Source organism: Myodes glareolus, chromosome 3 (genome assembly GCF_982192425.1).
Source record: "Myodes glareolus chromosome 3, mMyoGla1.1, whole genome shotgun sequence".
NCBI classification, from domain to species: domain Eukaryota; kingdom Metazoa; phylum Chordata; class Mammalia; order Rodentia; family Cricetidae; genus Myodes; species Myodes glareolus.
Genome location: NC_142028.1, coordinates 35185015 through 35209185, shown reverse-complemented (window position 1 = coordinate 35209185; position 24171 = coordinate 35185015). Strand labels below are relative to the sequence as shown.

Here is a 24171-nt window from a genome sequence, read left to right as displayed (position 1 = left end):
GTGCTATGGTTCCTGTGTTCACAGATGTCTAGTTCTATACACTCAGCTTTATGTTTTTAAAGTAATGATAAACATACCTCAGGCAGGCCCTTCAGGAGGGAATCCAAAAGACACTGCTGCCATAGGAGGTAACAGCAGCTCCATTAATGTAGCTCACCTTTGCTTCACTTCTAGTGGGACAGGATGTGTGGTTAGTAGACGCTCATGACTCTGACTCTAGTAGACTGTGCTCATGTCTTATGATTTAGGTTTTTGATTAAAACATTTTTTTTACATTGACTTATTTACTGAGGGTTAGGGTTTGGGGCAAATACCATGGCACTCATATGGAGGTTAGAATACAACTACCTGATTTTTTCTTCCACCTTAAATTCAGGCTGCCATGCTTGGTAGCAAATCTTTACCTGGTGAGTCATCTGGTTCAGTCCACGACATCTTTAGTTTTTAACAAAATGATTTTTAAGATAGCAACAACAACAAAGCAACAACAACAACAACAAGCCCAACAATAAAACCATCACCTCCACCACCAAAACAGTATATTTTTTTTTCTTTTTTTTGATACAGGGTCTGTCTATACTACTTGCTGTCCTGGAACTCATTATGTAGTCTAGGCTGCAGAGATCCTCTTGCCTCTGTCTCTCAAGTGCTGGGATTAAAGACAGTGGGCAACTACGCGCAACTTGTATGTGTGTTTTAAGTGTCATTACCAAACAACAAAAAAGTTTAAAAAGTCTACAAAGTAAAATAACTCAATAAGCTAAGGCTAGACTATAGTGAAGAAAAATTTCAGGCATCCTTAAAGAGCAGGTCTGTACAGAAATTTCTGGTCTTTATTCCCTGACTTACCTAGAGCTACTTCTAGTCAGTCCTGCCAGTTTCTTCATATAAAGTGTCCAATACAGGCATGATATTAAAATACAAAAAACCCCAAAATTTTATCTGGTATTTAATAATATCTTCTATGTTTATACCATTGTACTACAATTGTATTGATCTCAGTCACCTATGGAGGGTAAGACAGCCTAGGGGCAATAAATCATATTATATGCCTGGGCTAAACCACCTAGGTTTGTGACATGCAGGCTCTCACACTCTCACTTATTAGAATGTATCCCTGTTAAACAACACATGATTTGTGTATGCAATTGTGTTAGCTTTACACTGCTCTGACAAAACACCCAGGCAAAGCAACTTCAGGAAAGAAAGGTTTATTTTGGCTCACAGTAGGACATGCCATCATGCTGGGGTGGGGGCAGAGTTTCTGTCCTGGAGGGTGGGAAGTAGAGGGAATGCCCATGGTAGAGCTTCCTCCTCCTTCCCTTTTACTTCACCCAGGTTTCAAGCCAAGAAGTGGTGCTGCCCACATTTAGGATGTGACACCCTGCCTTCTTCAATCCTCTTAGTAACACTTTCAGACATATCTAGAAGTGTACTTTGCTAATCTCCTGGGTGCTTCTCAATTTAACCAAGTTGGCAGTTTGGATGGGCTCCAGTAATACATAAACAAGTGTATGTTGAGAAAAAAAATCCCAAACTCAGAATAGAAACTGCCTCTAAAGAAGTGGAACAGATCGAGGAGTGGCACATAAAAATAAACTCTGTCTCAAGCAAATATAACAAAATGCTTGGCCATGGTTATTAGGTATTTGTTATGTTATTCTCTATTTATTTTTGCTTAAAATATTTATAGTACAAAAAGCAGAAAGGAAAAATTACAGAGCTTACACATCAGTGACTGTACTAGCACCCAATGGTGTGGCTCAGTGGCTCAGCACCTGTCAGGAATGTGCAGGACCCTGGGTTTAATTCATAGAAGAGCAAAACCACACATCAACAACCCCAATATTCTGACACTGCCGTAGTCAAGTGTATGCACACACACTGATAAACCTTTGGTGCTCTGGGCCCACAGTACAAATGCTGGTGACCACTGCCCTCCACCAACAATCTTGGAATCTAGCACCCATGTTTTAGTTATTACTTAACTATGTTCAGAAACAGGTTCAGTGCCCTTATGAAAGAGTTTCTGCTACTTTCTTGACTCTTCTATCACATAAGAACACAACAAGAAAGCACCATCAGAACAGGGACAGGTCCTCAGCAAAAACTAAATTTGCTGGTACCTTGATCTTGGATTACAAAACTGAGTGAAGTAAAATTACTGTTGTTTTTAAATTACTTAGTCCAAAGTATCTACAAATACGTAAGAGCTGAGTACCACATAAAGCAAAAGTAAAATCAAACACACACACACACACACACTCCTGGAGGTGGTCATGGTGGCACGTACCTACAATACCAGTACTTGAGAGTCTGAGGCCAGTAAGATCTTGTCTCCATAAACCAAACAACAGTAACAACCAAATAGAAATTATAGTTTCAATAAACACAGACTAAAAACTTCCATGTGGGACGTACAGACTTAGTGATCACTTAACAATAGCCTACTGTTTCAAAAACTTAGAACCAGTTGGTGTATGACCCATATCCTTCAGGCTAGGAGGGAAAATGTGTAAGCTTCAGGACTGTGTTTCTTTTTTCTTCAGAGCTAGGGAGTTATGGCCTTCACAGCTAGTTCCTTAATTCTAAAACTGTGTTTCAAAAAGTACATCTCTGCTCATGCACTTCATGACTACAAATCCTGAGGCCCAGAGTCGTGTTTTGAATATTATGATGTAACTCTGCATATTACTGCAAAATTCTGTCTTAATAACTGGCAGTTATTAATTCACATCCTACTTTACTTTCAAAAAAGACTTTAAGATAACTTACAAAATTATGTGTGATGGTAGCACAGGTTAACTTTAATACTTGGTAGGCTGGGCAAGTAGATCCCTGTGGTGGTTTGAATGAAAATGGTTCCCATAGACTCAGGGAGTGGCATTATTGGAGGTGTTGTAGCCTTGTTGGAGGAATGGGGTGGGCTTTGAAGTTCCACAAGCTCAAGCCAAGCCCAATGTCACTATCTTGCTGCCTTTGGATCCAAATGTAGAACTTTCAGCTACTTCTCCAGCACCATGTCTACTTGCATGCTGCCATACTTCCTGACATGATGATAATGAACTAAACCTTTGAACCTGTAAGCCAGCCCCAATTAAATGAGATCTGCTGTGGTCATGGCATTTATCCACAGCAGTAAAATTCTAACTAAGAGAATCTTTCCACATATGAGGTCAGTCTGGCCTACAAAGACTCTTTTTTTCAAACAAAATGGAAACAAGTTTATGTGTATTCCAAAAGCTCAATAAGAAATAGGATTCAAAAGCAAAAATAATGAAGAGTAAGAAGAAAGGTAATTGAACTACGGATTGATATAAACTAAGGTTACTACAATGGAACACTTTGGATTTTTTTCTGACAACACCAATTTTCACAATGTTTTCATTAGCTGTTAAAAAAAGTGCTAGAGAATTCATCAACAACTTAAATGAAGGAAGAAATATATATGTAGACGAGTGTTTAAGAAACTTTTAACAAAGATTTTATAAAAGGTAGTAAAGCATCCTTTATAGATGATTATTTATGTCTATAAAGTAAAAAAGGGATTGCTGCACAATTAGGGTTTAGCAACTAGATTCCTTTATTCAATAGAGGAACCAGCGAAGGCCTGTGGTTTTTGGTAATCTTACTTGATCCTGGGAAACAGTCTGAGTGACAGACAGCCCATATGCCTCTTTGCATAGGGTTTCATATGTCAAGAGTTTAATCTGTTTTTTTGTTTTTCAAGACAGGATTTCTTTGTGTAACAATTCTGGGTGTCCTGGAACTTGCTCTGTAGATAAGGCTGGCCTTAAACTTGCAGAGATCCACCTGCTTCTGCCTCCCAAGTCCTAGATTAAAGGCATATGCTACCACTGTTCATCTTAATCTGGGTTTTTAACAGAAGATGGTCAGCACAAGGTTGAATTCACGGGGGCAATAGCAATGGACTATGTAGTAACAGCTAAAGAATCCTCCCCCACATTTTAGTTTCCCTTCACACCCAACAGGTCCAATTGCTGTGTTGATGAGTTGTTCAAAGGAAGAAGGATTGAGAAAACTATTCTGCAATTTTAAACAGGAGGAGGATCTAACAGTTTAATAGAATACTATTACTATTCTCTATAATTTACATGCAAATGTACATATGCAAAATGAGCAGTTATTTGCTTTCTCTCAACTAATGCTTCTCAGGTCAGATGCCTTTTTTTTTTTTTTTAAAATAAATTCAGTCCTGCTATTTCTGGCTGAGTAGACTAAAAGTGAAGTCAGGTGTCTGTCATCTCCAAGACTTTCTGCCTTGGTCTTCACATGATCAAATGTCTCATAAGAGAACTGGCTCAATATCAGTTATTTTTCCTATTCCACTCTTCTATCTCAGAACTCTTAGACCATTCACAGAGGGTTCCATGTAGAAACTGGAAGTTGACCAGAATTAGAGTTCAAAGTCCTGAACTTCCTTGTGCCAGTGGACATGCCAGTATCTCTGACAGTTAAACTCCATCAAAGAGCAGCAGTTCCACCATCTGATAGCTTAAAGCCAGCAGCAATGGATGCAGCACAGTGGCCTTTGTACTTGGTGTCAAAAGAAAACCAGCACAGTACAGATGAAGGAATACAAGTGGGTCTGGTCTTCTTTTAAGAACTCTTTTCCTGGTAAGTCATTCCCAGACATTGTTTCCCAGCTTCTAGGAGCTCTCAACTCAACTATTGGAAGAAGCAGTATACAACAATCATTAACCAAGTTTATCCTAAGTACCTCATGCGTATTTAAATTATGTGTTAAATAAAAATAAAGAATGTTGGGCTCAGTAATAGAGCATTTGGCTAGCATGAGTGAGGCCCTAGGTTAGACTCCTAACACCAAAACCAATAAAATAATAAAAGCATAAATGCTGAAAAAAATTTACTTTCATGCTGAAGTGACACAAGCAGCTGCCAAACACTTGTATTGCCATGGAGCCAGCCCGTCACTGCCGTACTTTCCCACCAGGACAGGCTGCAATTACTCAAAACAAATAAAAAGTAACAAAAGTCTGTATTTGGCACCTACTCCTGCCCCATAGAACACAACATGAAATACTATTCTTGCAACCAACTTCTGGTGACGAAGAAGGTAAAAAACAAAAACAAAACTCTAAAGCTGGAAGCAACAGAAAACTGAAGATCACACAACTTCTGAACAATGACAAAGGAAAAAGAGAAAAAGAGCCTTCTTTTTTTCTGTAGGAGCTGAAAGAGTCAGACTTTTGTAAAGACACAGAAAGTGATAGGGCTGCCAGGAAACTGCAAGAACAAATCTGTTGTACTCTGGTTCATGGAATCTTCCCATGCCTTTGTATAATACTGGGCTACAGTTTTAAGCACTTACCCAAGATTCTGTATATGTGAGATGTTACTGATGTCTATTAAAATGACTTTACATCCTATCAGGATAAGAATATGAAACAGACTAATTTTAAAATACCCCTGATATACTTAAAGATACTCATTTTTAGTACAGGATGGAATTTACTACAGAAACAAAAATATACTTTCAATTTAAACAAGAGTATGAATATGAGAACTCGAAAAAAAAATGCCGTCTGCATAAGTCTGGTAACTCCTTGTCTTCTAGTACTTACCTCTTCTCCCCACTGTGACTGCATCATCTTACTGATCCTGTCTTTCCTTTGACTTAACAAAAATAGTTTCCAGTGCACACTTGGATAAGCTCTATGTGACTGTGCTTCCAAGCACAACTCTTCCGGGTCTTACAGATTAATCACATGGGATGCACCTTTGACCCTGTGAACACAGGGCACTGTTCCACCTCTCCTCTGAAATCACCAACCTTAGAATTCATCATCCTTTTGGAATGGTATCTTAAGCTCTTATATATCTAAGAATCTTAACTTCTTATCCCATTCCTCCCAGAATCTAGTATCTTTCCAGCTACAGTCGTGGTGGCAATAAAGAGAATAGGCAGAACTGGATTAGTACTGTATTTCTACTGTCATTGGTGATATGACTTTTGGAACTGTTGATAACTGGTTTCTTTATTATCAAACAGGGATCCTGTATTCCTTGCTGAACAGAGACACATGTACTATCAGCTGCTGTTATCACCACTACATTAAACAGAGTCATTCTTCAGTATCCAAGGGGATCAGGGCTAGTATTCATTCTCCTTGGACTTCAAAACCTGCAAATGTTTAAGTCTCTTATATAAAACAGTGTAGAAAACAGCGGAAGATAGCTCAATTAACTAGGAGCTGTTCATGTAGGTATGAGGGCCTGAGTATAATCCAGTACCCATATAAAAAGTCAGGTGTGGCAGCATGCATTTGTAATATTAACACTGGAGGAGAGGTAGAAACAGATGAATCCCTAAGGCTCAATGGCCAGGCAGAAGAGCCTATTTAGTGAGGTCTCAGATCCCAGAAAGAGGCTCTAGTCTCAAAAATCAAAGAGAGACCAGTGAGATGGCTCAATGGGTAAAGGTGTTTGCCACCAAACCTGATGACCTGAATAATAATACCCAGGACCACATGGTGTTAGGCAAGAATTGAATCCTGCAAGTTGTCCTCTGAATTCCACATATATGCCATGGCATACACATGCATGCAAACATACTTAGAGTAAATGAATGTAATAAAAAAAAATTCGAACATGGACACACCCAAACAACCAAGGTAGACAATTCCTGAGAAACAACACCCAAGGCTGACTTCCAGCCAGCCTTGTATGTCCACATGTATACAAACTTGTATACCTACATTAGCATGTGCACACATGGACACAGTGTAGGATTTTCCTTGAAACCACACGTAAGCAGGTTTTTTTCTTTTGGGCCACTAACCTGTTGTGGGATAATGCTTTTATACCCTGTAGAGATTTGTACTTGTATTGGTTTAATAAAATGCTGATTGGCCAGTAGTCATGCAGGAAATATAGGTGGGGTGACCAGACTAGGAGAATTCTGGGAAGAGGAAAGGCTCAGTCTGTAGTTGCCACACAAATGCAGAGGAAGTAAGATGTAAATGTTGCACTGAGAAAATGTGCCAAGTCACGTAGCTAACATGGACAAGAATTATGGGTTAATTTAAGTTGTAAGAGCTAGTTAATAACAAGCCCGAGCTAATAGGTCAAACAGTTTTTAATTGTCAGAAGCCTCTGTGTGTTTCTTTGGGACTGAATTGTTGCAAAGCAGGGCCTTCTTGTTTGTCCCAGTCGCCTGGCTAGCTTAGCCCTGAAATAAGCACACAGAAACTGTATTAATTAAATCACTGCTTGGCCCATTAGCTCTAGTTTCTTATTGGCTAATCTTACATCTTAATTTAACCCATTTCTATTAATCTGTGTATCACCACATGGCAGTGGCTTACCAGGTAAAATTCCCAATGTCTGTCTGTCTCCAGTGGATCCATGGCATCTCTCTCCTACTCTGCTTTTCTTCCTCCCAGCATTCAGTTCCGTCTTCCCCACCTACCTAAGTTCTGCCCTATCAACCAGGCCAAGGAAGTTTCTTTATTCATTAACCAGTGAAAGCAACACATGAAGAGAAGGACCTCCTACACTGAATGGCTGTGGGATCAGGTGGGACAGAAACTCTTATCTACACCAACCAGCTCCCAAATCATGACACGGAGACTTACTACTAGTTATGAATGCTCCACTTTATTTTATGTTCATTTCTTCTTTCCTTCTGTATGTCCTACTCCATCTAGCTGGCTGGCAGTTACCTGGTTGGCCCTGCATCTCCCTCTCTTTCTCCCTTGAGCCTAGATTTCTCCTCCTACTTATTCTCTCTGCCCACCATCCTTAGCTATGCCTTTTCTGCCTAGCTACTGACCATTCAGCTTTTTATCAGACCAATCAGGTGCCTTAGGCAGGCAAGGTGAAATAAATGTAACACATCTTTGCATAATAAAACAAAAGCAGCATTAACAAATGTAACACATTTTTTACATAGTTAAAGGAATATTCCACAGCATTAACAAATGCAACACATTTTTGCCTAGTTAAAATAATATTCCACAATACCCACACACATTCTCCCATCTGACATAACACAATTTTCTATGTAAGCAACTGTTATACTGTATTGCTTAGGGAATAATAATAAAAAGATGTTTGCACATGTTTCCTAAAATTTTTTTCTCTTTGAATATTTCTGGTCTGAATTGGCTGAACCTATACTTGTAGAACACATATAGAATTTATAACATAAGGTAGGATCCTACTTCAGGCATTGTCAACCTTGCAACTCATAACCAGCTATGACTGACAAGATTCAGGCAATTACAATCCCTTTTATGGACACAGCTTTTTACATCTTTATTCTACAAAACACAGGGTTGGTGCTTGTACAGGATCTTATACATAGCACAGTCTCAGTAAATATTAGCTACTACTTTGAAGGTTTAGTGGCTTAATAAAGACCACACCTAATGTATGTTACAGTGAGAACTAAGAACTTCAACTCTATCAGTATCTTTACTTTTTCTGCCATTCAATTAATTCTCTCCAACCCTGTCTTAGCTGTACCATGTCCCCTTCCCCAGGCAGGGTCTCACACTGTAGCTCATCCCAGCATGGAACTACGAAGTACATGCTGGCCTCAAATTTGCAGTCCTCCTGTTTCAGTTTCCTGAGTGCTTGCATTACCAGCAAGAATACCGCCCCCAGCTAAACCTGGCTTTATTTCATAAACTTGGAGCAGCTGACCCATTCCCTAAGCTGTTCTCCACACTCATCCTAGTTAATGAGCATTCACAATTATTTCAAAAAAGGAGGGTAGAAATCCAAATATAGAGAAACAGACAAGATTAGCAGTTGTGTAGGGCAAGAGGAAACAGAAAAATTGGGCACTGATGGCTAAGGACTATGGGATTTCTTTAGAGGTGATGAAAATACTGTGTAGCTGAGTGGTGATCATTACTAATTCTGTGACTATACTAAGAGCCACAGTTATACACTTTTAATTGGTAAATCCTATGGTGGTGCGGGAGAATTATCTGTATTCTGTCAATCATGTATTTTAATAAAACGTTGATTGGCCAGGCAGGAAGTATAGGCGGGAAAACCAGACAGGAAGTAGAGGTGATGCAATGAGAACAGGAGAATTCTGGGAAGCAGGAAGCTCCCTCCAGCATTCCTACCCGGGCCACCGAAGAAGCAACATGTGAGCTGACAGCTCAAAAAGGTACCAAAGCCATATGGCTAACATAGATCAGAATAATGGGTTAATAAAAACTACAAGAGTTAACAAGAAGCCTGAGCTAATGGGTCAATCAGTTTATAACCTAATGTAGACTCTGTGATTTTCTTTGGGACTTGCTGGCTGTGGGGTACCGGGCAGGACAGATACCCCAAAATAAGCTGGCCTTCATGTTACACTATGGCATAGAAATTATATTTCTAAAGACTGGGGTGTTTGTTCTTTTGAGTCAGAGCTCAAAATGTAGCCCTCTTGACTGACCTGGAACTCTCTTATGTAGACCAGGCTGGCCTCAAACTCACAGAGATCCATTTGTCTCAACTTCCCTAGAGCTGGGAGTAAAAGTATGCCACCACACCTGGCTCAAAAAACTGTCTTAAAAAGTAATTTCCCTATAACATATTTTCCAAGAGATTTACTCCCTCTTTAGTTATCCCAGGTCTCAAGAGCCATGTGCATTTAATGCAAATTGTACTTGATTAGAAGCATAATGGTACACACACACATACATACACACACACACACACACACACATACACGAGTCCTAGCCTTAGGGAGAAGAAGACAGATCCAATCCAGTTTAAGCACCAATTACTGGTGTGCAGACCATACTTAGGAAGCACAGTCTTCCTCATGTTTGAAGCTTCTTAGATAAGAATATCCTCAATTAAATCAGTCATCTTGTAATGTGAACTTAACGACCAGTGGAGAATTCTAGGAGGATGGAGTTTAGGAAGATACCAAATATTTTTATAAAAGAAATGTTACCTCCCTCTCTGATCTGTTATGGAAAATCTGAGGGATGAGAAGATAATCCTCTATGTATTCTGTGAAGTATTCTGAGCAGAGAATTAAGTCAAAGCATGAAGGCAAAAGTAGTCATATTCAAAATAACAATGTAGATTCTATAGGACTGAAAGTAAAAATGAGAACACTCACAAGCCTCATTACACTGTTATATACTATGAATTCTTTGGGATGAAGACAGGCCTCTTCATTCTAAACATTGCCTTATAACTTCTACTTCTACTTGCCACCACCAAGATAACAAATGACAGTTGGCAAATGCTGGTGAGACTGTGGAGAAAGAGGATATGTTATACTGTTGTTAGAGATCAAAGCTGGTGCACACAGTATAGAACTCAGCAGAGAGTCCTCAAAAACTAAAACTAGAACTAACATAACTATGCTACTCCTGGGAACATAGCCACAGGATGCTAATTAAACAGAGACAGATATCCACATCCAAACAGGTATCCATATTTATTACTACATTATTCATAATAGCTAAGAAATGGAACCAGAGATGGTGAGATTGTACCTAGTGGGTAAAAGCACTTGTTGTGCAAGCCTAATGACCCGAGTAGAAGACTGACTCCTGAAACTTGTTTTCTGATCTCTACATGATGCAGTGGCACATATACACCCACATACTTACACCCATACACCAAACTAGTAAATAGATTTTAGAAAAAAAAAGGAAACAGTTTAAATGTTCATCCATGGATGAATGCATAAAAAATGTAGTACACACACAAAATGGAATTTTATTTGGTCATAAAAAAATAACATTTGCAGGAAAATGGATAGAACTGAAAAAAATCATATTCAGATCCAGAAAGACAAATAGTGTTTTCCCTCTCATATGTAGTATCTAAATGTGTGTGTGTGTGTGTGTGTGTGTGTGTGTCCAAACACTCATGCAAATCATGAAAATAGAAAGAGGATTATAAAAGGGGAGGACGAAATCACAAGACAGGACGGAAATGAGAAAGTAAGGTGTGTGTGTGTGTGTGTGTGTGTGTGTGTGTGTGTGTATGTATGACCCGAAAGCAGAAAGTAGGCTACTCTGTGGGAGGAAGTTGGACAGAGGAGTGAGAGAAAGCTGAAGGAAGGGAAAGGAAGAAAAACCAAGCATAATAATGTATGTATGAAAATGTCATAATGAAGCCTGGAATTTTGTGTGCTGACTCAAAATTAAAAAGAACAATTACTATTCTTACCATAACCACCAAAAGAACAGTGATCACTTACATCTGAGCTCTCAGTAGGTCAAGCTGGTTTTAAACTTGCTATCGTCCTACAGGCGTGTGCCATCCAATATCCACATTTATTGGCTTCATTTTTAAAGATAAAAAACTTAAGGATTAGACTTTTAACATGCTATCTAATTGCTTTTGATACTCCCTTACGGTGGCCCTACCTCAATTGATACCAACTCCTCAGGGAGATGCTTCATCTTAACTTGCTTATCCTATGGAGCCGTAACTACCCTGCTACTTTCATTTTTGCTTCACTGTTCTCAGAACAAATCATGACAACAGCTCAACACAACTGATTATTTATTTGTTCACTGTAATGTTCACAGGGTGTCTTCTGTCTCTACACATCCAAAGCTACTGTATTCTTCAAAGCCCAACTGCCACAGCCCTTAGAACTCACTGAGTTCTTTTTGTGGAAATTCTCTTCTTCCACCCGCCCCTTTTGCTTATTTTTGAAAAAATATCTCACTGTGTTGCCCCAGCTGGCCTGAAACTCACTAGACCATGCCTCTTCTGGGTTTAAAGGCATGTACCATGACAACTGGAATCTCTTTTCATGAATAACAAAGTATATACTGCATGTCAGGTACTCTTGATAGGAACTGAATCCTTCATAAAGATTTACCTCTTGGGGCTGGAGAGATAGCTCAGCAATGAAGGATACACACTCTTCTTGGACTGATGGCTACAACTCCCTGTAACTCTGGCTCCAGTGACCCTCTGCCCTGCTGTTGTGCCTGCACTCACACACACACACACACACACACACACACACACACACACACACACACACATCCCTTGTTATCTATCTTCTAATTTGAGTTAAAACATCTTCGTTGTCACATAAAATCCAAGTCTTTCTTGCATTTTACTAGTTTCATTTGACAAGTTGCACTTATTTTCTAAAGAGCAGACATACTCTTTAGATGTATACTTAATGAGTACTTAGCATGGTACTTAATGAATCTGTCCATAGTGAAAGGCCTCTTGAGCTCCAAGGACATCAAAGAATAAGATTTTAAAACAACTCTTACAAGAAATTATTCAAGTTTTCTGGGTCTGGTAGAACAAGCCTATATTCCAGAACTCAGGACACAGAGGCAAAATGATTATAAATTCAAGGTCACCTCCAGCTACACACAGACTTTGAGGCCAGCTTGGGCTACAAAAGATCCATCTCAAAACCCAACCTAATAAAAATAATACTCCCCCCGAAAAATCCAAGTTTTTACATACGTAGATTAATTTTCATTAACACTATTCCATGTACCTAAATAGATGCTTAACTGCTGTAAGACACAAGATCCTACAACCTCACCCTGTAGGCTTAATATGGTGAGAAGGGTTTTTGAGGTACAACAGCTTTGCTAGTAATTCAAGGAAGTACATGGGTACCAGTGACAAGGAGGATGGCTTATCACAGAGTTTTTTTTTTTAGAACATCAAGTATTTTTAAGTTGAAAAACACATTTATATTCACAATTGTCTACAGAAAATGAGTCTGCATGTGTATGTCTTTGCAATCCTAACACACCCTAGTAATATTGCTACATATAGAATTTTATGGGTTAAGGATGTAGCTCCATGCTAGTTCTTGGATTCTAATCTGTGGGTTTTCTGTACAGTGAACATAATTGTTCTAATAGGCCTAAATTTTGACTATCACTATGATCAAAGATAAAGGACAGGAAATGTGCTCAGGGTAACAGATGATAGAAGACAAAGAAAATCTAGGTTTTTCATTGTCTAAAATCCATTTGTACTTTTAATGAATATAATTTTTAAATTTTTCTTAGAGTACATCAAGAATCTTCATTATTATTCCACAGAAAGTAAAATTCACATTTCAGAAATGAAAGAATTTTATCATTATAACAAAAAGAATAAAATTTCTCAGAAAATAATACATTGTTAAGTGATGAATGACAATGAACTACATTTCAAGATTCCAGGTGTCACTGTGGGAGCAACTGAAATCTAGGAGAAGATTTTCTGACTCAAGAACACAGAATCCAGATAAACACAACAGAAGAACACGTGCTGACAGCTTTCCACATGCACTCATGTTTGGAAACTCACTCTTCTCTTTGGCTTGTATGAGGAGATTACAAAGCATCTCGTCGTCATGTCCGTTACCCACTTAGCAGTCTATCCTTCGAGTACATAGTCAGAAGACCGTGGCAGCTTCTCTGACTTCTGCAGCCTAGCTGTTTCTACAAGAACCTTTGTGCTCAGAGCAAATGCCGATGGGAAATGCGCACATCTACAGCTGTGGTGTGCAATCTCTAGGGTAATGTTGCCAGACACCCTAAATCCTCAGGGTTTTAACCCTCCACCCACATCCCTGCTTCAGTTGAGAGGAGGAAAAAGAAGTGCCCTGTAGAAGATTTAATAAAAACATGTGTAGACTTAAATTTTTTAAAATATGTAGACTGCTATGCAACGTGAAATATTAAGAACTCTGGTCTAAAACTGTGATTCTGCTAGTGGGCTTGGCAGTGGGCCAAGCCACTCATAATTGTACTCTGCCTCCTTTGTGCACTTGTATTAAGAGGCACTTTCCCATACATGTTGGGAGACTTGAGAAAATGGGCCAATATTGAGAATGTAGAAATAATTACCTTACCATTGTTTTTTGGATTACAGGAAGGCACATTATTTAATTCTCATATTTATTTAGTGTGTGTGTGTGTGTGTGTGTGTGTGTGTATGCATATATGTGTGTGTGTGCACGCGCAGTTTGTGGGATGCTGTTCTTTCCTTTCACTATATGGGTTCCAGGAATCAAATTCACATTGCCAGATTTGGTGGCAAACACCTTTACTCATTGAGTCATCACTGACCCATTTTTTTTTAAGTTTTCTATACTTGGTATCTTCACATTCGTTTCCAGTGTGTGGGGAGCAAGGTTCAGCTGCAGTCAATATTATCTCTCCGACAACCTACACCCAATACAGGCCCACAGCAATGCAAGCAGTGGGTTGGAGCAAACTGGAGCAGAAACAACTGCTGCCTTACAGGGCTACTGTTAGTTCTGTGACCTTGGACCAGCTTTTTAATCTGAGTTTCAGTTTCTTCATCAGTACAAAGGGATCATATTTACTCTGAGTCACTGCTGTGAGAATGAAATATATCACAAGATAAGAATAATTTTCTTTAAGGCATACACTAGGCATTCAATAAATTACTGATTGCCCATATAATTGAAGGTTAAACTTCTATATTTAATTCTGTAATATATGACCATTAGTAGAGGCTATAAAGATTTCTAAAAACAAACTTGAGCTCCCTTACTTAGCCACCTTCCTTTAAGAAAATATAATGGTTCATTTTTTTTTTGCTCATATACTATAAAGGTAATAGCAACAACAACAACAGCAGCAACTCATTCTTCCACCAGAAACAAATACAAATTATGTAAAAGCCCAGAACAGCCCTGGATTCAAGACTGAGGTTTCTTAAGTAAACCTTTTGCTTTGGTTATCATGCTGCCCATAGTTGAAACTGTAGCCAACCTTATCAAGCACAACCTGATAGCATACAGATCTAAGTTCTCCTTATCTGTTCTTTAAAACCTCTACCATTCACTTGAAGTAATTTCTGTCCACAACATGCCTTGTTAGAATTTGTCTTATATACTTATAATATCTGATTTTAAAAGTTTTTCCTTCAACTTCTATGATTGTCTTATAAACCACGTTTCTTTTAAAAGCTTACCAACACTTGACAGCCCTTTTAAGGGGCACAACATAATATGCGGCCCATTTATTTATAAATATATCTATTAATTTTAAGCTATTGCTGTGAGATAATGCTCTGGTACACTGTAAAAATTTGTCACTTGTATTGGTTTAATAAAATGGTGATTGACCAGTAGACAGGCATGAAGTATAGGTGGGGTGACCAGACTGAGAAGAGGAAAGGCAGAGACACAGTTGCCAGCCAGATGCAGAGGAAACAGATGAGAATGCCTTACTGAGAAAAGGTACCAAGTCACATGGCTAAACATAAATATGAATTATGGGTTAATTTAAGTTGTAAGAGCTAGTTAGTAATTAGCCTATGCAATATACAACCTCTGTGTGTTTACTTGGGAATGAATGGCTGTGTGACCAGGCAGAACAGAAACTTCCATCTACAAGCTATATCTTAAACTATACCCATAATTTTATTCCACTATTTTAAAATATTAAATATTAACATTTTAGATATTAAAATTATTGAGATAATTTTAAATACTTAAAAATCTTACTCCAAGGTTCACTGAACCTTCCTTTCTTTTTATAATGGAAAGTCCCTTTATCATAGTGAAGAATTATTATTATCCATTATCCCTACTATATTTGCTTATTTTGGCACTGTCCACTCACAGGCAACCAGTCTTTTACCTGAGAAGCCACCTCCTCATTGGATCTGAACCCTAACCACTTACCATGATGTCCAGTTTTACCTTACCACCCCAAATACTCTCAGTTCTGAAGTATCTCAGGACAATATCCACACTTACTCCTTCAACACCCAAGACATAGTTCCCTCTTAGAATAAGAGTGTGTGTGTGGGGGGGAGGTGGGGGTTGATATAGTGGATATAGAATAAAAGGCCTTACAAATAGCTGGTAATAGAACTTAAGTCATATTCCAGGAACCCCAAGTCTCATGCCTATGTTGATGTAAATGGACATGTCAGGTGTCTCACAACCACCTGTATCTCCAGTTCCAGGGTATCCAATGCTTTCTTCTAGTCTCCATAAGTACCAGGCATAAACACAAGGTGAGCAGTCAGGCAAAAACAGTTATACATAGAAGATAAAAATAAATCTTTTAAAAGAGTGACAGAGATGGTGCCAGCAGAACTATAAATCCTGCCAGGCCACAGCCTGAGCGGCATAGAGCTGATTGTGGGGCAGCAGGGCCAAGGTGGTAGTTATTTATCAGCAGATTCAGGTGTTTCAGGTGTGTGATGGTAGATTAAAACACCAATACAGTTATTGATAAGATTCCAAAGTTTCAAATACTCTAAGACAATCAGCATTTCTATTTATAAATGGAGGAATTTCACATGAAAATTATAAAAATATATAATTTACCCGAATATTAACCCACAAACCTATGAACACCTGATTTTCGACAAGGGAGCTAAACATATACAATGGAAGAAGGAAAGCATCTTTAACAAATGGTGCTGGCATAATTGGCTGTCAACCTGTAGAACAATGAAAGTAGAGCAATATCTATCACCATGCACAAAAATCAAGTTCAAATGGATTAAAGACCTCAATATTAATCTGACCACATTGAACCTGATAGAAGAGAAAGTGGGAAGTAGTCTACAAGAGATGGCACAGGAGACCACTTCCTAGGTAGAACCCCAGTAGCACAGACAATAAGAGAATCAATGAATAAATGGGACCTCCTGAAACTGAGAAGCTTCTGTAAAGCAAAGGACACTGTCAGTAAGACAAGAAGGCTACCTTCTGACTGGGAGAAGATCTTCACAAACCCCTCATCAGACAAAGGTCTGGTCTCCAAAATATGCAAAGAACTCAAGAAACTAGACACTAAAACTCTAATTAACCCAATTAAAAAATGGGGTACTGAACTGAACAGAGAATTCTCAACAGAAGAACTTCGAATGGCCAAAAGACACTTAAGGTCATGCTCAACCTCCTTAGCAATAAGGGAAATGCAAATCAAAACAACACTGAGATACCATCTTACACCTGTCAGAATAGCTAAACTCAAAAACACCAATGATGGCCTATGCTGGAGAGGATGTGGAGTGAGGGGAACACTCATCCATTGTTGGTGGGAATGCAAACTTGTGCAGCCACTGTGGAAATCAGTGTGGTGGTTTCTCAGGAAACTGGGAGTCAACCTCCCTCAGGACCCAGCAATTCCACTCTTGGGAATATACCCAAGAGATGCCCTATCATGCTACAAAAGCATTTGTTCAACTATGTTCATAGCAGCACTATTTGTAATAGCCAGAACCTGGAAACAACCTAGGTGCCCCTCAATAGAAGAATGGTTAAAAAAGGTGTGGAACATATACACATTAGAGTTTTACTCAGTGGTAAAAACAATGACATCTTGAATTTTGCATGCAAATGGATGGAAATAGAAAACGCTTTACTGAGTGAGGTAACCCAGTCCCAAAAAGAGGAATATGGTATGTACTCACTCATAAGTGGATTCTAGCCATAATTAAAGGTCTTTGAGCCTATTATTCTTGACCCTAGAGAAGCTAAATAAGAAGGTGAACCTGAAGAAAATCATGTAGTTATCCTCCTGGATATTGGAAGTAGACAAGATTGCCACGCAAACTTGGGGGCACGGGGAGTGGGGGGGTGGATGTAAGGGGAGTTGGGTAGAGCGAAGGGAGAAGGGGAGGATTCAGGATAGTTTGGGGGAATGGGATGGGGGGGAGGGAGGAAGGATGGATATGGGAGCAGGGAAGTATATATCTCAACTAAGGGAGCCATTTTAGGGTTTGCAAGAGACTTGATTCTAGAGTGGGTCCCAGGTCCAAGGAGAGGTCCCCAGGTTGTTCCCTGGGCAGCAGAGGAGAGAGTGCATGAACTGGCCTTGTCCCATAACCATACTGATGAATATTTTGCATATCACCATAGAACCTTCATCAGGTGATGGATGGAGATGGAGACAGAGACCCACATTGGAGCACTGGACTTAGCTCCCTAGGTCCAAATGAGGAGCAGAAGGAGGGAGAACGTGAGCAAGGATGTCAGGATCACGAGGGTCGTGTCCACCCACTGAGACGGTGGGACTGATCTAATGGGAGCTCACCAAGGCCAGCTGGACTGCGAGTGATGGAGCATGTGATCAAAATGGACACTCTGAACGTGGCTGGCAATGAAGGCTGACTGAGAAGCCAAGGACAATGGCATTGGGATTTAATTCTACCGTATGGTCTGACTTTGTGGGAGCCTGGTTTGTTTGGATGTTCACCTTTAAAGACCTGTATGGATGGGGGAAGACCTCGGACTTCCCAAGGGGCAGGGAACCCTGACTGCTCTTAAGACTAGAGAGGGAGGGGGAGGTGGGGAGGAGGAGGGAAAGGGAGGCGGGGAAGAGGTGGAAATTTTAATAAATAAATAAATAACTATATAATTTTTATTAGGGAATCCATTAAATAACATTTGAAGAAATCAGGCAAAAGATCTGGAGTGATGCCTCATACCTGTAACCTCAATACATGAAAGTCAGAAAGAGGTGGATCACTTTGCAGTTTGAAGTCAGCCTGATTTACACTGAGTTCCAGAACTGTGAAACTGGACTCGGTCTTAGAAAATAGGGAAGGAAGGATCTAATACCAAGTGAGAAAGTGACTATAAACTAGATAAAAAATAATCTGTTAAAAAAAGGAAGAAGGAAAAAGAATAGGGTTAGAGAGATGGCTTAGCAGTTAAGAACACTTGCTGCTCTCCCAGACAACCCAAGACCTAATCCCAGCAGCCATATAAAGATAATAACGATCAGTAATTATCCTCTGTAATCCAAGTCTCAGGGATTCAATGCCCTCTTTTGGTTTCCTTGGGCATGTATGCATGAGGTGCAGAGACAATACATGCAGGCAAGACACTCATAAACACAAAACAAAACAAAAAAAATTTACAAATCTCTTCATCCTAATTGTAGGTAATAGGAAGAAATTGGCTTTCACTTTAAGTTGAGCTGTTAGGGTATTTTCCTTCTTCCTTTAAGTGGGGAGGGAAGATAAAGATGAGGGAAAGCAAAATCAGGGAGAAGTTTGTTAACCTGTACAGACTTCGGGAGGAAGTTTCTTAGACCAGGCTTCAAGTGTACTCAAATCTAGATGTATGGAGACTCTGTAAGCAAGAGTGAGCCATCACTACCAAAAATCAACACCAACATTGAAAACTAAAGATGGGCTGTGTTGACTAGTTGAAATAAAAAGTAAATAAATAGTCTGATATATAAATAATGCCCCCTGTCCTTATAAGAAATGGCAAACCATTGTCAGAATAACTCTTCTGCTAGCCTTGCACAGCTAGAATTGCTAAGCAGAATACAAAGGTGAGTTAGTGATGCTATCCTTCTTCAGATACAGTCATTTTAGTATTTTTGGATTAGATAATTTCTAAAGATTTCTGCTAACATGCATCAAAAAAACAGTAAAGATTCTATTGAAAAACTGTAAATATTACATTCACAATTTAAAGCAATCTTACGATAAGTTCCACTGTAAACACTATTGAGATGGAATTCATGTACTAGATAATTCATTCATTTAAAATATGCAATTCCATTTTTCAGAACTATGCACCGTTACATCACTATTGTGGCATATGTCCATCCATCCCTCTGAAAAGGAACTCTGTGACCTTAAGTACCAAACCCCTATTCTCAACTTCCAGCAGCCACTCATCCACTTTTTTTGGTTGCTCTGTATAAACAGATTTATGTAAGAGGATTGTTTTGTGTTTGGTCCCTCATTTAGCACACCTGTAAGGCTCATTTATGCAGCACGTTATATGGATGCATTATTAAAATGGAACACTGGTAAAGCAAAGAATCACCTCTAGCTTAAAGAGGTCTACGGACTGAAGAGATTTCTCAATGGCTAAGAGCACTTGTTGACTTTGTAGAGAACCTGAGTTTGCTTCCCAACACACACCTTACACCTTCAATCCTCTTTATTTGTAGTCCCAGGAGATCCAGTGTCCTCTTCTGGCCTCTATAGGCATAACATGCATAAAGTGCATCTACATACAGCAGGCAAGGGTATGTATTTTTTGAGATATTTTATAGTTAAGATATAGAGTATAAGTCTCCCTCATAATCCAGAATTAAGAGATTTAATTAAATATAATTTAAACTTTTTAATCTCGGATGGACTATTGTTTTAATTTTTAAAATTTATTATGAGAAGAAGTGACAAATGCTCTCCGGTATACATGTAGAAGTCAGAGGACAACTTTCAGGTTAGTTTTCTCCTTCTACTAAAGGTTCTCAAAATCAAGACCTGGGCTACACAGCAAGCATTTTTACCTGCTAAAATGTCCTGAGTTGACAATAATTTTGGGCCCTAATTTCTTTTTACAAATTAATTAATTAATTTTTGAGACAGGGTTTCTCTGTAGCCTTTGGATCCTGTCCTGGAACTAGACCAGGCTGACCTTGACCTCCCAGAGATCCACCTGCCTCTGCCTCCCAAGTGCTGGGATTAAAGGTGTGCGCCACCACTGTCCAGCATCAGATTTACTTATTTTATGTATATGTGCATAAGCCTGAGTGTAGATATATGCTCCCAAATGGGTGTAGGTACCCTTAGAGACTACAAGAGAGCAATCAGATCCCTTAGAACTGGAATTATAGGAGGTCGTGAGCTACCAAATGTGGGTGCTAGAAATGGAACCTGGGTCCTCTACAAGAGTAGCAAGCTACTGTTAACTACTGAATCATAACAATCAGTTTTTACTGTCCATTTATTTAGGCATAAGGACTTTAAAAATGGCTCTGTGAGTTTATTATAAACAAGTTTCGTGAGAAATGCCTGACGAGACATGATTTAAGAAACTGGATCTGGGAATGTCTTCACTCATTGTAAATTCTGCTGATTTAATTTGTCGTTTCCCTTTCTTATTGTCCTCTGCCTGGAGAAACTCACATCATTTACTCTTTATCTGTCTCAGAAAAATACAATTTGATAACTAATTTCAAAGAAAAACATGGGTCTGGGTTAAGCCTATACTACAGTACCAAGTGACATTCATATACCCCACAAGAGAAAATAAGAGTAGGTTATAACCTTAAGGCTATCCCTTGGCTGTCTATTTTGTAAAATGCTTTTCTCTTCTTGCACTTCCAGCAGCTGGGTTTGAGCATTTATTAACAAAGGCTTGACTGATGTAAGTCTTAAGGCCGTCCATCTTTGTTTTTCTCTTGAACCTTTTGCAAAGATATATAGAGCATGACACTAAACAAAGTTTTTAGCAGGACTGGAGGACTGCCTGCATTCATGTGGGACCTAAAAATTACAGCCTTATTAAGAGAAGGTAAGGGGCCAGGAGAAAGTTCAGCAGAGAGTGGAGCCCTTCCCATCTCTGCCCAGTTTTCTCACCTAAAGCAACAGATTCTCAATCTCATTGCTCATGTTCTCGTGTTGACACCTGCAGACAACAGAAACTTGGGTGCTTTTCATCCCCATTCACTCAGGGCAAAAAAGTAATCAAGAATAACTAAGTCTCACTTCTCATCTTACTTCAAAAAATACTTTAAAAAAAAAGATTTCTTGGGAGACGGAGGAGGCAGATCTGTGAGTTCGAGGCCAGCTTGGCCTACAAAGCAAGATCTAAGACAGCTAGGGCAGTTACACAGAGAAACCTTGTCTTGAAAAACCAAGGAAAAAAGAAAAAAAGACAGGAAAGGAGTTAGTTAGTTAGCCTAGCAAGTGCAAAGGCCTGGTTTCAGTTTACAGTGCCAAGGGGGAAAAAAAGGAATCAAACAAAAAACATTGTAAATGCTTTTTGTTATTAGTCACAAGTCTCCTTGGGAGAAAAGCAATGAAGCGCATTCTGGTCTTCTGGTTTCTCCCAGTCATGTGTGTCATAACTGCAAATGGTGTTGTGATATTTTGTTTGTGGTCTGACAAATAAAACTTGCCTGGAGATCAGAGAGTAAAGGGCCACTAGTTAACCATAGAAGTCTGGAGGTCTGTACAGACAGGAGACAGGAAGTAATAAGGTGGGGTGGAGAAGGGAGCTTAGCCCCTTTCAGTCAGAAGAGTCGAGAGGTTAAGAGGGGACTGTGGTTGCTCCTTTACATCTCTGATCTTTCAGCTTTTACCCCGATATCTGACTCTGGGATTTTATTATCAAAACTAATTAGATCAGACTTCAAAATGGTCTTCCACACAATGCATTTTCCGTAAAAATGAAACATTGTTTTCAGGTTGATTTTTTTAGGCATGGTCTCAGTCTGTAGCTCAATCTGGTTTAGGACTCATGGCAATCTCCCTGCATCAGATTCCCCAGGGCTGGGATTACAAGCATGAGCCACCATACCTGGCCAAAATGGAACTTTTATTTCCTATGTGTCACTAAAGGGGAAGCCACATTATTCTTGGTAAACAAATAGACCTTTTAAGATTGTGTGTTTTATGTCAACTAGACATAAGCTAAAGTCATCTGAGAGAACCTCAATTAAGAAAATGCCTCCAGCTGGGTGATGATGGCCCACACTTATAATACCAGCACTTGGGAGGAAGAGGAAGGCCAATTTTTGTGAGTTTGAGGCCAGAGTGGTCTACAGCTCAAGTTTCAGGACAACTAAGGCTACAGAGAAATCCTGTCTCAAAAAAAAAGAAAAAAAAAAAGAAAAGAAAAAAGAAAAAGAAAAAAAGAAAAAAAAGAAAGAAAGAAAAGAAAATGTTGCCATAAGATTGGGCTCAGGCAAGCCTGTAAGGCATTATCTCAATTAGTGATTGATGGAGAAGGGTCCAGCCCATTGAAGGTGGTGCCATCCCTGGGCTGTGGTTGGGTTCTGTAAGAGAGGAGACTGAGCAAGCCAGAAAACAGCATTCCTCCATGGCTTCTGTTCTTCATTAGCTCCTGTCTCCAGGTTTTATCCGTTTGAGTTCCTGTCCTGACTTCCTTCTATGACGAACAGCAATGTAAAAGTGGAACAGTAATGTAAACCTTTTCCTCCCCAAGTTGCTTTAAAGGCTCATGGTGTTTTATCACTGCAATAGTAACCTAGTAGGACAGGCTGATAAGTTTTGGAAGCTCCAAGGGCCCCTGTAATGACTTCTCATAATGCAATTCATTCAAAAAGCAAAAATCTAAAACTGTAGATATATCTGCAGAGTATCAATAAGGTCAGTTGATACAATACTTGAAACACTATCAAATTCTTTCTACAGCACAGATTTCAATTCTAAATCTTAATCATGAAGAGTCACACCACAGGAAGCATGCTATGATGTGGGTTCTTGGATCCTGCAAAACACTTTTGTCAATTTGAAGAAAAGACTATGTCAAGATAAAACCAAAATTAAGTGTCTGGTCTCCTAAACAATCAAGATCATTACTCTAATAGAAACTGAAGCGAGGGAACAACAGAAGCATTACTAGCCCTGGAGTTGTTTGAAAGAAAATGGCCCCCAAAGGTAGTGCCCTTGTTGAAGCAGGTATAGTCTTGTTGGAGGAAGAGTGCCACTGTGGGGGCGGGCTTTGAAGTCTTTCTTGCTAAAGCTTTGCTCAGTGTTGTTGGGCCTCATGAGGCTGGGGAGTGAGGACCAGTGTAACTTCCTGAGCCTAGCTCGAGTTTGGAGACCTGTCTTTGGCCATGACTTCCACTTCTGAGTGACTCAGCATAGCCTGACCTAAACCCGCCTCTGCCCAGCCACCTCTAACATGGCAGGATATTTATTATTGGCCCTGATTTCTTACTCCACTTCACCCCATCCCAAGACTCCCACCCCCATCACAACCCTATACAAGTTCCTGCCTAATAATTAAACACTGACAAGACTCCCGACTCCGTGTGTGGTCAGGGGAGGTCTGGGTCATTGACACTCACCATCCTGCTCAGTTCCAGGGAGAGACCAGCGGGACCAGGACCAGCTCTGCCTCAGTCCTATAAGAGTGACTTCCTGTTGCCTAAAAGCCAAGATGTAGTATACCCAGCTACCTCTCCAGCACGTCTGCCTGCACACCACCAAGTCCCACCATGATGATGACAGACTGAACCTCTGAAATGTAAGAGAACCACCACAATTAAATGTTCTCTTTATAAGAGCTGTTGTGGTCATGGTGTCTCTTTACAGCAATAGAAATCCTAAGACAAGTATTACCCTAAAGTGATTAATCAAAAGTTAGGAAAACTCCTGACAAATATATGTGAGGAGAATTCAACATTTTCAGTTATCAGGAAAAATCAAAACTAAACTGAGGTTTCATATTAT

At 39.5% G+C, this 24171-nt stretch overlaps 1 protein-coding gene across 3 annotated transcripts in view; it reads right to left on the bottom strand.

The window, feature by feature from the left end:
- The window catches only part of Tmcc1 (transmembrane and coiled-coil domain family 1), a 184449-nt gene that overhangs the window by 56817 nt on the left and 103461 nt on the right, over window positions 1-24171 (bottom strand). The window contains exon 1 of one of the 3 annotated variants that reach the window (XM_085686927.2): window positions 5607-5725. The exons of the other annotated variants lie outside the window; for them this stretch is intronic. Coding sequence (XP_085543053.1) covers window positions 5607-5633 — 27 coding nt within the window. The 5' untranslated portion in view covers window positions 5634-5725. Of the gene's footprint in view, window positions 1-5606; window positions 5726-24171 lie in introns of those variants that run through there. 3 annotated transcript variants of the gene reach the window in all.